Here is a 13,584-nt window from a genome sequence, read left to right on the forward strand (position 1 = left end):
CTCTCAAAGATTTTCCATACTTTTGCCATTTTTCAACAGTGAGTAATGCTTTGTATGTTTTAATAACCTATCCCTGCTTTAAACTTCTCCAGTTTTATCACAGACTGTGTGTTCCTTGGTCTCAGTGACTCTGTTTGGGTATTCTGTCAGACGACTTCTGCAAGAAACCTACAGTATACATTGAAGTTTATGGCTGGCATGTGACAAAATTCTGGAAAAGTTCTAGGTCTTTAAATACTATTTTCAATGCACTTTATGTGACACTTACTTGTTTACCAGTGGAGGAAAAAATGGATATATTGTCTGTCACCTGTCATGCATGTAGTTTAAAACAATTCAAGAAAGTTAATTCAAGCAACAGCCTCTTACTGTATTTTGTGGATTTGTCGCAGTATTAGACAGACTGAGCTATTCCCTAAACCACATTTTGCCAGGAAATGTGAGACATTTAAAAGAGAAGCGACCTTTAAAATGAAGGGAAAAAGGCACCACTTTGTCCTCTTACATTTTTTTTTTTTACAGCTGCTAAAAGCAATGCTTGCACAACTGCAGCACCTGAAACTTTGGACATTCCCTTGACAAGGCCTTGAATCAATAATCAAAACTCTTGTCATAATGACATTCAATCTCACAGTTATGGCCATAAAGGTATGAATTTGTAACTTTGAGTGTCATGATTATGATTTCCGAACACATAAATAACACTTCAAAAAAGATAAAACGTGTGTTTAAAAGTCAATATTGTGATAATAATTTTGTATCTCATGTTTTATGAATTTAAAAGTAAGGTAAGGCAAGTTTATTTATATAGCACTTTTCAGTAACAAGATGACTCAATGTGCTGTACAAGAAGAGAAAAACATTACGAAGGGAAATATTACAGAGGAAAAGAAAAACATTACATTAGCAAAGGAATAAGGAAAGCAAATCCTTAATAATACTTCTTTCACACATTAACAAACTTACATGAAGCATAAAATCACAGCACTTGTTTCTATTCATAATAAGAAATAAAACTAGGTAAATCCTTGGGGGTTTCTGATCTAAAGTAAAAATCTCTAAATCCACATAATTAACTTTTTAGGTTGTGGTTACTGTGAATGGGTTTGAAAGTCCAAAATTATAATTTTAATTCTTATACATTTAAATAGCTTGAATCAACTTTCAATGTTACAATTATGTTAAAATCAAAATTATGACTTTTTAATCTCATAACTATCAATTTGAAAATCAGAACAGGACCTCATATGTTCAGCTATTTGAATGTCAGTTATGACTCTTTAACCCATAATTATGACTTTGGATGTGATATTTATGTCTCTCAGATGACTAAAAACCTCCATACAATACACAGGCATTATTAAAGGGAAAACAACTTTATTAATAAAATGCAACAAGGCTCTCAGACGGGTGCCCGTTCTCTTCGTTCAGTCAGCTAAATGAACCGGTACAGTGAGCCGGATCAGTCGCTCCGGACGCATCTCTATTCACCGTGACCACATTAACTCGTCACACATACGCGTCAGTGTCACTAACACCGAAAGCTGCCAAGACATTTTATGTGATAATCGTAAAAGGAAATTACGGAAATGTTGTTTTAACATATTCTCTAACAACAAACATTGATTATAAGATCTCATTCGTCACATCTTGATTTGTCAAAAAAAGAGAGAGAGAATAAAAAAAAAAGATTCGTAGTGATTTCGTCTTCCTCTGTAGTGGCACCTCGTGTTGGGAGCTGACAGTGCGCGCGCGTGTGTTTGTGTGGTTTGTGCCAGTGGGCGCGCGCGTGTGCCTGTCTGTCTCTGTGTGTGTTCCGTTATTTTCCGGGTTGCGTTCAGTCAGCCAGCCACAGCCAGGGAGGCAGGCGGGCAGTGTCGGTGGTGGTGGTGGTAGTGGCGCTGCAGCTGCCAGCTGACACTTCCACCGAGGAGGAGCTGAGGTCAAACTTGGCTGTCTCTGTCTCTCTTGTCTGTGACCGAGGCTGCATCATCACCACCATCATCATCATCATGGCGGATCAAGGCGAAACTCCGACTGCCGTCCAACAGCCGCAGCCCTCAACCGGCTGGCCAATTACCAGGGAGTCCTACGAGCTGCAGGGAGTCATAGGTTAGTACCCGGGGATATGGGGTTGTTACTGTGGGGAGGCAACCCGTGGTGGATTATCTGTCGTGAGCGAAGGAGAAGGGCCTACCGGCTTCTTCTTCTTCTTCTTCTTTTTTTTTTTTTTTAAATATATGCAGCAACCTCCTCTCCGTGCTTTGCAATGCGGATGTTAACAGACACAACCGGTCCAACAGCAGATCTGCGCAGACAAGGCGGAATCAGTGTTGCTGCATGGGGGTGTAAATGTCACATTGAACGCGTCCCCTTTCAAGCAGGCGCGGATTCAGAGCCTCCGACGCTCCAGCGACGGGCTACAAGTTTATTAGTTATTACAGAAATCACTGTCGCCGTGCCCTTCCTGCGCCGGCACAGAGAAACATAAAGCCGACTCAAACCGGCTCCCAAATGAGTTCAATGTTCACGACGGGCTTTTAGAAAATTAACTACCGGGGCAGAGTTATTCGAAATTAATTGTAGGGACTGTTGCAAAACAGTGGTTATCTTTTCATGAACAAAACTTTTACTTGCCCTTCATTTAAAAAAGAGAGACAAAAACACAATTTTACACTGCAAATGTATCAAAATTAATCTAGTTATGGAAATTCGAGGCTGATAAAGGCTGGAGCATTTTTTTAATCACTAAAAGTGTTAAAAGTACTGCTAAAAGGTGTCATTGTGCTGATAAAACAGCTGTTTCCAGGTCTGAAGTGTTGGGATCATTGTGTGCCCTGCATGTCAATACATAACATACATGTTAAAACCTCTTTGCTGATCCATTCATTGCATCAACCATTATTTGTGTGACAAGTCATCTGCTCTATTATGTCATTCCCAAAACATGTTGAAACATAACTATGCCGTTGCACCCAGCTATTTAGATATACACAAAATCCTTTTTTTCACCTCACTGTTTGACATTAAAACAGACTGAAATGTACCTGTTTTAGGTCAGTTAGGATTGCAATATTTATTTCTATTTGCTACATTCCAGAATAATGTTTTTAACATTGATTTCTCATATATATATATATATATATATATATATATATATATATATATATATATATATATATATATATATATATATATATATATACTTTCTTCAAAATCAGAGGTTGAGTTACATTTCCTTAGTATCTGATAGTGTTGCAAACTATTTGACATTTTAGGTATCTGTCTTGCAATAGTTTGCTGGAGGTTTGTCTCATTCCTCCAGACAGAACTGTAACTGAGTCCTGTTTGTACGCCACCTTGCTCACACACACCTTTTCAGCTTTGTGGTGGTCTCTGCAAAACACTGACTTTGTTTTCCATAAGCCACTCTTGTAACTAATATGTTGTCGTCCATTTATTTTAGAAGACCAACTTGTGCCTAACTTTTAACTTCTTGGTTGGTGTCTTGAGGCGTTGTTTCGGTATTTCCACATCATGTTCTTTCCTCAAGATGCCAACTCAGGCTTACAAACTTCCCCCCCTTTTTCCTTGAAATCTAACCTTGGTCATTATAGCAGAACAATTTTAGTTTAATCAGATCTTCATGTCTTCAAAAACTATAGGGTCTTTGTTCCAGAGTGCATTCCCCAACATTTGTCTTTTTTGTGTTGCCTTTGGAATAATGGCTTCTTCTTTTCTGAGTGGCTTTTCAGGCCACTTGCTGTGTTTCCATCCAATTCTCATGTGAATTTTGAGCAAACCTTTAAAAAATTGCAAAAAAGAAAATGCGCATCAGACGTGTTTTCATACTGATTTGTAGCGAAGTAACCAGGATACGCATAGCGTGACGTCATAGCACGTTGACGTTGGCTGTAATAAACAGGAAGTACACAGATCAGTAATGGAAAGCCAATCAGAAAGCGAGGTGATCTTAAGTCAAATCTGTTTGTATGAGCAAACCTTTTTTATCGTTATGTGTGGTGTCTCTCAGGCTTTTAAAATTGACTATGGTAAAATCCTGCCGTGCGAATCAGTCTTAAGGTACCATGTTGCCTAAGAATACCAAACCATGGTGTTTATACTAGCATACAGCTGTTTGAACAGATGAACCTGGCACCCTCAGGCTTTTGGAATTAGATATTTGGAGTTCCACGTTTCTTTTCTTGATATCTTCGCTGATTGCCTCACATGTAAGACAAGGAAGCGGTGTGTTTTAGGTGCTGCCTTGAATTACATCCACAGCATCTAGTTAACTCAAATGTCGCAAATGAACCTATCCGGCGCTTACGAAGCAATGACAACGTCTTCTGGGCTTTCCCAAATTGTTTAAAGGTGTAGTACCCTGAGGCCCTGTTTACACACTGTTTTCTGATTAAAATGGAGCAGTTTGGTTGTGTTGGACTGTTCATTTACACAACAACGACGAATGTTTTCTGACAACGGCACAGTTTGAAAACGGGCTCCAGATTGTAATGGGTACGAAAATGTCCTGGTTTCCGTTGTCGAGTAAACAGGAAAAACTAAACGTTTCTTCCAGGGAATCCCTGGCTCATGTGCAGTATGACAGAGGCTGCCTACTATTTTATAAAGCAAAGAAGAAGAAGAAGAAAAATGGTGGACGGCGGAGTACGGTTCTGGCTGCTGACTCTTCTGAACGTAACCACGGCTATAATTCAAAGTCGCCTTAAGCAGCAGTTGAACCGCATCATCTGTCCATAGGAAAATGTTATTTTCCACCATCCTGAACACTTTTTAACTGCGGCGACTTTTAGGCAGGACGCATGCACACGTTGAGTTTCAAAAAACCTAGCACCACTAGTGGCATGGCGTGGGAATTACACCACTTTCAAGTTTCTACTGTTGACGTGTAATTAGATTGTAATAAGAACGTTGTCGTGTAAATGTGTTAATGGAAACGGAACAAATGTCCCGTTTTCAATGGATCGTTGTTGCGTATGCAGGGCTTTAGTATAGAGACGTTTTTGAGATTGAAGCAAAACAAAATTCTCTAGCAACTCTCTCTGATTCTTCTGGCATTTAGCAAATAAAAACAGGATTTTGGTAATCCTTACTGACCTAAAACAGGAAAAGTTTATCAGCTGAGGTAAACTCCCCTGTTTCTCATTTTTCATTATGATGCCTCCAGCTATCCCAGTAACCTTTAGTGTTTTGCTACCATTATCGATGTCACGTGAAGGAATCTAATGTAAGGGGAATCCGTGCAACAGGTGGAAGATATTATTGGCACGAAAAGTTTGAATTTCTGACATTTATAGTGTAATAGTCAACAGATATTGCATTTCAAGCTAAACCTGTGTGACACTCTTTGATTTTGAGATGTCTTGGGATGGAAAGTGTTAGTTTCCTTCCACACATGGGGATTTGCTTAAATGACAAAAAGTTAAATTTTGATCTGATTTGATGAGAGCACAATCATTTACATCAGGCATGTCCAAATTGCGGCCCGGGGGCCATTTGTGGGCCCTGTACTGATTTTGGGTGCCCCCCCCCATCTGCATTTCAAGAAAGATTTGGTCCACCAGCACAGGTGGTTGATGCAGATGGAAGATTTTGGTTTTTAATTAGGGCAAATTTATTACAGAAAAGCTAAAGTCCTACAATTGAAAATGTACAAATACAACACAAATTATTCATCTTTTAATAAACACACGTTTTGACATTCTCTTTAATTTCATAGTAACATCTATCCAATGACATTTGATTACTCAAATGCAGGCTTTGGTGCATTAAAATCTTTCAATTCAGCTATTAAAATTGGCTAATTACAGCAAGTGTTTTCAAAGAATAACTGATCCAAATATTGTTCTTAGATTGCTAGACCAAAAAGAGTTACATTTATTATTGTTAAAGAGTGAAATTCAATTGTTCAAAATAATTTGCAAACTGGATGGCGATCTTTTAATACAACCAATGAGCAAAACCATTTTTTATTTTTATTTTTGATCTATAATGATTTACAAATCAATTTCCTACAAAAAAAAAATCAAATTTATTTATTTTAAATAAATTGTAAAGCAGGTGAAAAAATTAACATAATTGTTTTGGTTTCGGCCCATGTGCCGAAAAGTTGGAACATCCCTGATTTACATGTTTGCTGTGCGCTCTGCATGGCTTGTGGCAACGTTTAAAGCCAGATTTGTGGAGTAAACAACAAGTAGTTTTCCTGTTAGGAGACTCTTCCATGTCAATTTGGGATCTTTACAGCTCCTCCATAATTACTAAAGGCTGCTTTTCTGACTAATCTCCTTGTCTTGTTTGCTGTTCTTCTTGGTCTACATAGTACTGTTTGCCTACTTATGTTCTGCATGTGAACTTGAGCTACTTATTAGTTGACTTCTTAAAGCAGCTGGTTGCACTCCCAGGATTTAATATTGGGGGTTATATTAAAAGGGGATGAATACATGTTTCTGCTACGCTGTTCAGATTTCAGTTCTCCAAGAAACGAAATAAAAAAAACACGTGCCACTATCCTCAATTATACAGTACCGTGTGTTAGTTTGTCGCACAAAATCCAAGGAAAGTACACAAAGGTCTGCGGTTGGGCTTTTTGCAATGGTGTTTGTAAGGAAATCTGTGGAGTTGGCGAGGAGTTAGAGAAACCACCCCTCATTGTTCTCACAACCAGCAGTCGCATCTCACATGACATAAAGCATGCCTTATCTGCCAGTAACAGTTGGCAGTGTGCTGTCCGTCCCAGCGTTTGGATGTCATCGCGTTAGAGAGGAGCGAGGGACGCACGCCGCTTGCATTTGCTCCAGTTGTCACAGATGTAACACGAAAGCTGTTACCTAAACACAAATGCCTCGGAGTGATGTTGAAATGTAAAGTCCTCCAGCTGTGCTCGTGACGCCAGTCCCTCTTGGCTCGCGTCCCCCTGCGCTGATGCTGATTTGCGGCTGTGATTCCAGGCAGCGGGGCCACAGCTGTGGTGCAGGCGGCCCTCTGTACCCCCAGACAGGAGCGCGTGGCCATAAAGAGGATCAACCTGGAAAAATGCCAGACCAGCATGGATGAGCTGTTGGTGAGCACATTAAATACGGGCTATTTTCTCGGCCTTGTGTTTTTTTTTGTTTTTTTTTTGCACCGCTCTAATGTGTTGCTGCTACATTAACTCTGGTAGCGATGCCTTACGCACATTTCTGCCGTTAGTCTGAATCCTTAGAGTTAAAACGTTTGAATCAAGAAGTGTTGTGCTGTTTTTCTCCATCTACAGAAAGAAATTCAATCCATGAGTCAGTGCAACCACCCAAACATCGTCACCTACTACACTTCCTTTGTTGTGAAGGACGAACTTTGGGTGGTGATGAAGCTCCTGAGTGGAGGTGAGCCTAATATATTGCTGATTTAATAACGCTAGAGATGCATCAATCAATCAGTCAATCAATCAATCAATCAATCAATCAATCAATCAATCAATGGGTGATATGTAATTTGAAATTTTTTTTCTTGATTGGCTTTCATCAGTGATCGGCAGGTAAAATACTAGAAAATCGGACTTTTTGATCCTGTTCGCATCACAACACAGAAATTCCGCTGTCTTCAGTCTATCAGCACATAAACTAGCAGCGTGTACTTTACAGTACTTTGTTTCATTCATCTTCTGTTGGATTCCAAATTGCTACCCCTATCAAAGAGCCTGTTGTTCATGTTTTCTCTTGATGTGTTTTAATCCTTGGGGGGAAAACGACGAGCAAAGTTCAGAACTGGCAAGAAAACCAGATATCGGTTCTGGCAAGGAAAGGCCTGATTGATGCATCTCTAAATATTACTTGCCATTAGCTGCATTTCCTTTTATATTTCAAGTTGGTTTGGATTTTGTTTTGTACAAACAGTGAAGAATTTCCCATTTCAGGGAAAGGTAAATAAGTTTTCTTGCATGGCAAGAAAACAGAATATATATCTTTTTAAAATGTTATTTATTCCAGTATATTAATTCAAAAACTTCACCTCACATAGATTCATTATAGACCATGTGTTATATTAGTGTTTTTCCCCCCTAATATTGATGATTATGACTTTCTATTTATAAAAATACAAACAGTTTCTAAGAAAATGTGAATATTACTAATATTATTAATATGAAAACCAGTTATTAATCCTGAAATCTTCTGTTTGTTATGCTCGGCTATGGTATAGCCTGCACAGTCATGGGGAAGACTGTTGACAATTGTCCAGCAGTCAGGGGGATGAGGCACACAGGTAGTTCACATTCTGCTGTATTCAAACACATTCATGGAAAGTGTAGTGGAAGGAAAAAGTGCGGTATCAAATGGTGCACAAGCAATGGAGATAATAAAGCCTTAAGAGGGTCGCAAAGCAAAGGCCATTCAAGAATTTGGGGAGATTCTCAAGACGTGGACACAAGCAGCCGTCAGTGTTTCGAAAAACCACCACACTTACCGTTGCTCATTTGTCCAAAGGCCTCAGTCAGTGAACATTTGGGGAGCAATGTCATCTACTAGTGTTGTCCCACTGTCAAGTCCAAAGTCAAGGGTCACATTTCCAAAATTTTTTATTTGGTAGATAAGGAATATTCTAATTTCCAAAAGAAAGTATTTTTATTTCTCCGCTGAACTCCAGATTAGCAAGCTTACCCTTACTGTGTGAACAGCAACCTCCTTGTGGAGGGTTTCAATAACTGTTGGCCAACCTTCAAGTCTACAGTCTTCCTAATGATTGTGTAGGTCACAACACAATCATTTCCATAGTAAATAATCATTGGTCTGGTGTTATATTAGAGTTTTCTGAGAAAGTGAATATTGGCTTTTGATCAGCTGGACGCCATAATCATCATAATTAACAGGAATAAATGCTAGAAATATATAACTAGGTGTATATTGAATCTGTATAAACCCATGAACCTTTCTGATTTGTCATGAGACATCTGTGTTTTCTACGATATCATGGGCTCACAGGCTCGGCAGTAAAGAAATCACAGCAAGTGCTACTGTCATGTATTGTGCTGTCGTTTCTATTTTTCGTCTAATTTATTTGTAAAAAAACATCTGCTTTTTCTTGTGCCTATTGTCATTTAGGCTCCATGCTAGATATATTAAAGCATTCGAGCAAAGAAGAAGATAAAAGTCTTCGACTTTTAGATGAGCCAATTATTGCCACAATATTAAAGGAAGTTCTGGAGGGTCTGGACTATCTCCACAGAAATGGACAGATTCACAGGTAACACTTTAGGCTTCCTGTCTAATTTTATTTCTAAGATCAAGATAATTTTTACACAAAAGCTGTTAAGAAAAATACGTTGGTGACGCAATTAGCTGTTTTGTGAGAGCTAAAACATTCCTGCTTAAAACGGCGGAAAAATAAGTGGGATGAAGCTGTCCTAAAGTGAAAAAAAAAAATGTCCTGTGTGTTGTTCTGTGCACGTCCTGGATTTCAAGGTCAGGGTGAGGGGGGCACAAACCTCCATAAGCCCCTCGGGCAGGGCTCTAGATAGTGAGGGTCGGTGGGATCTGTTAACATGAATAGAGGAATCGATGCGGTTCCACGTGCTTTGATGTTTTACTCCATTATTGTTCTGCTGACCTCAGGGATGTGAAAGCTGGGAACATCCTGCTGGGAGAAGATGGGTCTGTTCAGATTGCAGGTTTGTTGCATTCTCTCGCACTCTTCCGCTTGTTTAGCGTTTTAAAGAGCCAAAGTTTGTCCTGATTTACATTTTTGGGTCTTGTGTAATACATTTGTGTACATTTTATCTAGCAAGTTTTGAATTTTGTATCTGCATAACGTTGAATGAATTGATGTATATTGAAAAGAAATCTGGACAGATTTTGTATTATTGGGTTAATTTTGGTTTTCATGATTTTGTTTTTATTTTCGTCAGGTGTTTGCCTTTTTAAACAGAGCAATCCGAGTCGCTTTAAAACGTTTGAATGTTTTCTTGTTGCCCTGGTATGAAAATAATTCAATAATTAGTGTTTTATTGTTTTTAACAAGGGACATATCGTACAATAATTATACTACTACTACTACCAGCACTACTATCAGTAATCTGTTGCAACATTTAGAATGAGTTTGGAAATTTCAATGGAAATTTTTACACCCAGCTGCAGTGGATTTGCAGTCATTCATCCTGGACGTGGAAAATGCGAGGGCAGGTTTTTCAGCATTGCTTTAAAACAGGATGTTCTTGGTTTGGGTAATATTCCACTACATGCGTGAAGTAAGCCTGCGCTATGAACCTGAATTCAAAAGCAGATATTTTCAGCATTGTATTTTGATAACATGAAGGCCTGTGGGATTGATTTTACCGAGTTGCTCGGCTGGAATTAATGAGCAAATAGTAATAATATAACAGAAGCAGAGGGAGTCTTGTCACGGCAGTCTGGAAACTCGACCCACAGAGCGCAACAAAACTACAAAATATTGGAATTTGTTTTAATCAAACCTGACAGAGAATTAACTTTATCTTTCTAAAGTAAATTTTTCTTGGAGATGTTTATAGAAACACAAAGATCAATATGTTATTGAGAATATTTAGGAGCGCTTAAAGATTCTTCTACTTGCTAAAATTTCCACAAACACTTTCCAAGTGCAACCAAGATTAAAGACGTTTTCCTAAAAAGTCTCACATTTTTGAGGTGGTATCCACTATGATTTTGTTTTGTTTGTACAGATTTTGGGGTAAGCGCATTTTTAGCGGCCGGGGGCGACATGACGAGACACAAAGTTCGAAAGACTTTTGTTGGGACGCCATGTTGGATGGCTCCAGAGGTGATGGAACAGGTGAGTCTTTGATGAAGCTGACTTCAGATCATAGCGAATGTTTCTTTTATTTATATATATATATATAAACTTTATAAGTAGGGTTCTGGGTGGGTTTATACAAGTAGCTGCTTTTTGGTAGCCATATTCTGATATGTGGAACAAGCACCTATGTTATGTTAGGGTTGTGTTCTGTTTTCTAAATGCAACAGGGCAAAACAGGAAATCATGGATCACAGATGAAAAGTTCACAGAGACTTTGATCAACTTTTTTGTGCTATAAAAGGAAGTCAGACATACAAAATAATTCATACTTTAGATACATACAGTATATTAGCAAGCTAATTCGTAGGTATTATCAAAATACTTAAATTATATAATTATCAAAGAACAATGTAAATAAACCAAAAAAATAAGTAACAGGTAAAGAGTCTGATCAGCATAAAAAAAATAAATGTTCAAAGAAATGTTTGACTTACCTTTATTTAATAAAAAATATTAGACTGACGTGAATAAACATGTCACTTGGGATTTTTAGTGAAAACAAGTTTTTCTGAACATGAGATTTCTCTCCTATTAAATAAATGTAGTCAAATTAAAGCTAAACTTTTGTTGAACTTTTGAAGTTTAAGAATACACAACATCATTAATTTACAAGCTTTTTTACATATCTTCACCAGGGATGCCAATAATTATAGAGGGTCCTCTAAGCCCCTATTGCTTTTCTGTGTTCTGCGTTGATCATACTGATCACTAAACATTTTTGCATTAACAGAAATTCCCTGAATTTTAAGTGCCTTGCATAGGTTTTACTGTTTATTATAACTCAATGTTTGCAGGTTCGAGGCTATGATTTCAAAGCAGATATGTGGAGTTTTGGGATTACAGCAATAGAGTTAGCAACAGGCTCTGCACCCTATCATCGCTACCCTCCAATGAAGGTAAGTGTTATGGATCAAACGTTAAATTCATTTATTTGTATGGAGTGGATTTACTAGAAAAGTCAACACAAAGAACTTTACAAGACCCACAGATCTGATTTATATCCAAAAATATGAAAATATATAGTCAAATCAGTCCAGTAGCATCCAACCATATATGGCATACATCAATAGTTATATTACAATGCTGTCAATTGCAGTTTATAACACCAGTGAATAAAAAAGCTGACTAAGAAAGCTCATTTGCGATTGCTCATTGAAATCCAAACACAAGAGACGTCATATATCTCAAGGATGCTTGCTCTGTTTTTCACATAACTCCTTTTCTTTCCCTCATCCTCGTTGTTTTTCTGGTGCTGTTCGGCCGTGTGGGTGGTGTTTGACCCTTTTTCTTTGTGCTTTCAGGTTTTAATGCTTACTCTGCAGAACGATCCGCCCACCCTGGAGACGGGCGTTGAGGACAAGGAAATGCTCAAAAAATACGGAAAATCATTTCGAAAGCTTATAACAACGTGCCTTCAGAAGGACCCTGCTAAAAGGTTGGGACCGCAACGTATAATGGTCAGATCTGTCAAAGATTAAAGCTGAAGCACTTTGTACCTAATACGAAGCACTTGATCCTGTTTAACTTTCAGAGAGTGCTCCAGTTTTGGCCATGTATGATAATACATTTCTCCCACGTAGTAGAAAAATCAGTTTCTCAGGTTTTTGCTTGACGTGTTTGCTGGATACTGTGGCATTTGCTTCCCTTATCTAGGAGCATTTTCCCTGCACATGCTCCTCCTTTTCGTTTTTTTTTTTTTTTCCTAAGGTATTTTCTCTTTGTTTTCTCTTTAGGCCCACAGCAGCCGAGCTTTTGAAGTGTAAATTCATCCAAAAGGCTAAGGTATTTGTTTCATCTCAAATATTTGGCGCGCCGTCTTTGTTTGGTTTTGTTGTTAATATTTTGCTGGTGGCTTCCAGCCAACTCTTACAGTGACTCAGCCTTGTGCTCTGGAGGCTTCTTATTGGTTTCTGGTGGTCCCACATACTTTCACACAACACACGCTATTGAAATATGCACAGAATTTATCAGTTATAAGAAACTCGCATATTGAGGTGTAGCTGTTTTTTCATGGAAAAAACAGAAAGTGTTTAGATTATTGTGGATTCATCTCTCTCCTGGGCGAATCTTGTGGCATCTTTGATTTAGAAAGAAAAAAAAAAAAAAAAAGGACGATAACGTAGATGCAGCTCAGTAAGACAGAATATTATCGAAAAAGGCCATTTATTTCTGTAATTCAACTCATAAACTGAAACCCATGTTATATAGATTGATTCCACACAGCTATTATTTTTTAGCCTTTTTGATGATTACGACATACAGGTAATGAAAGCCAATAAAATCAGTTGCTCAGAAAAATGTCCAACATATAAATGCTAGGTTCTGGCCATGTTGTGGCCTACACAATCATTGGGAAGAGTGCCAAGCTTACATTTGTGCAGCAGACATTCATGGACACTGTCAACAAGAAGGTTAAGACACAAAATGTTATTGCTTGCTCTTCGAAGTGTAACCAAGCAGATTATTGGAACGTAAAGGAAAAAATGTGGTAGAAAAATGACGTCTATATAGACTAAAGTGTGTAAAGTTAATACTTGGTCTCGCTATCTTCCACGTGAATTACTGCACTGATGCGCCACGGCAGGAAACGATCAGCTTGTGGCCCGGCTGAGGTGTTCAGGAAGCCCTGAACACCTCAGCATTTTATGTAAATGCTGAGGTTTATTTATTGCCAGTCTTCAGCTCATTTGCATTGTCAGGTCTTGTGTCTGTCATCTTCCTCTTGATGATCCGCCTCAGGTTATCTGTGGGGTTTAG

The 13,584-nt window shown here is 38.4% G+C and overlaps 1 protein-coding gene across 3 annotated transcripts in view; it reads left to right on the forward strand.

Moving 5' to 3' along the window:
* Positions 1 to 1,535: 1,535 nt before the first annotated feature.
* stk39 (serine threonine kinase 39) overlaps positions 1,536 to 13,584 on the forward strand; it is a 39,605-nt gene continuing 27,556 nt past the window's right edge. Inside the window, exons 1-9 of one of the 3 annotated variants that reach the window (XM_036139385.1) lie at positions 1,536 to 2,112; positions 6,972 to 7,084; positions 7,277 to 7,385; positions 9,099 to 9,240; positions 9,609 to 9,664; positions 10,694 to 10,803; positions 11,622 to 11,723; positions 12,129 to 12,262; positions 12,561 to 12,609. In XM_036139385.1, coding sequence (XP_035995278.1) covers positions 2,013 to 2,112; positions 6,972 to 7,084; positions 7,277 to 7,385; positions 9,099 to 9,240; positions 9,609 to 9,664; positions 10,694 to 10,803; positions 11,622 to 11,723; positions 12,129 to 12,262; positions 12,561 to 12,609 — 915 coding nt within the window. In that variant the 5' untranslated portion in view covers positions 1,536 to 2,012. The remainder of the gene's footprint in view (positions 2,113 to 6,971; positions 7,085 to 7,276; positions 7,386 to 9,098; positions 9,241 to 9,608; positions 9,665 to 10,693; positions 10,804 to 11,621; positions 11,724 to 12,128; positions 12,263 to 12,560; positions 12,610 to 13,584) is intronic. The other 2 variants (XM_036139384.1, XM_036139383.1) reach the window with 2 other exon arrangements.

Source organism: Fundulus heteroclitus, chromosome 7, assembly GCF_011125445.2.
Source record: "Fundulus heteroclitus isolate FHET01 chromosome 7, MU-UCD_Fhet_4.1, whole genome shotgun sequence".
In the NCBI taxonomy this organism is placed as follows: domain Eukaryota; kingdom Metazoa; phylum Chordata; class Actinopteri; order Cyprinodontiformes; family Fundulidae; genus Fundulus; species Fundulus heteroclitus.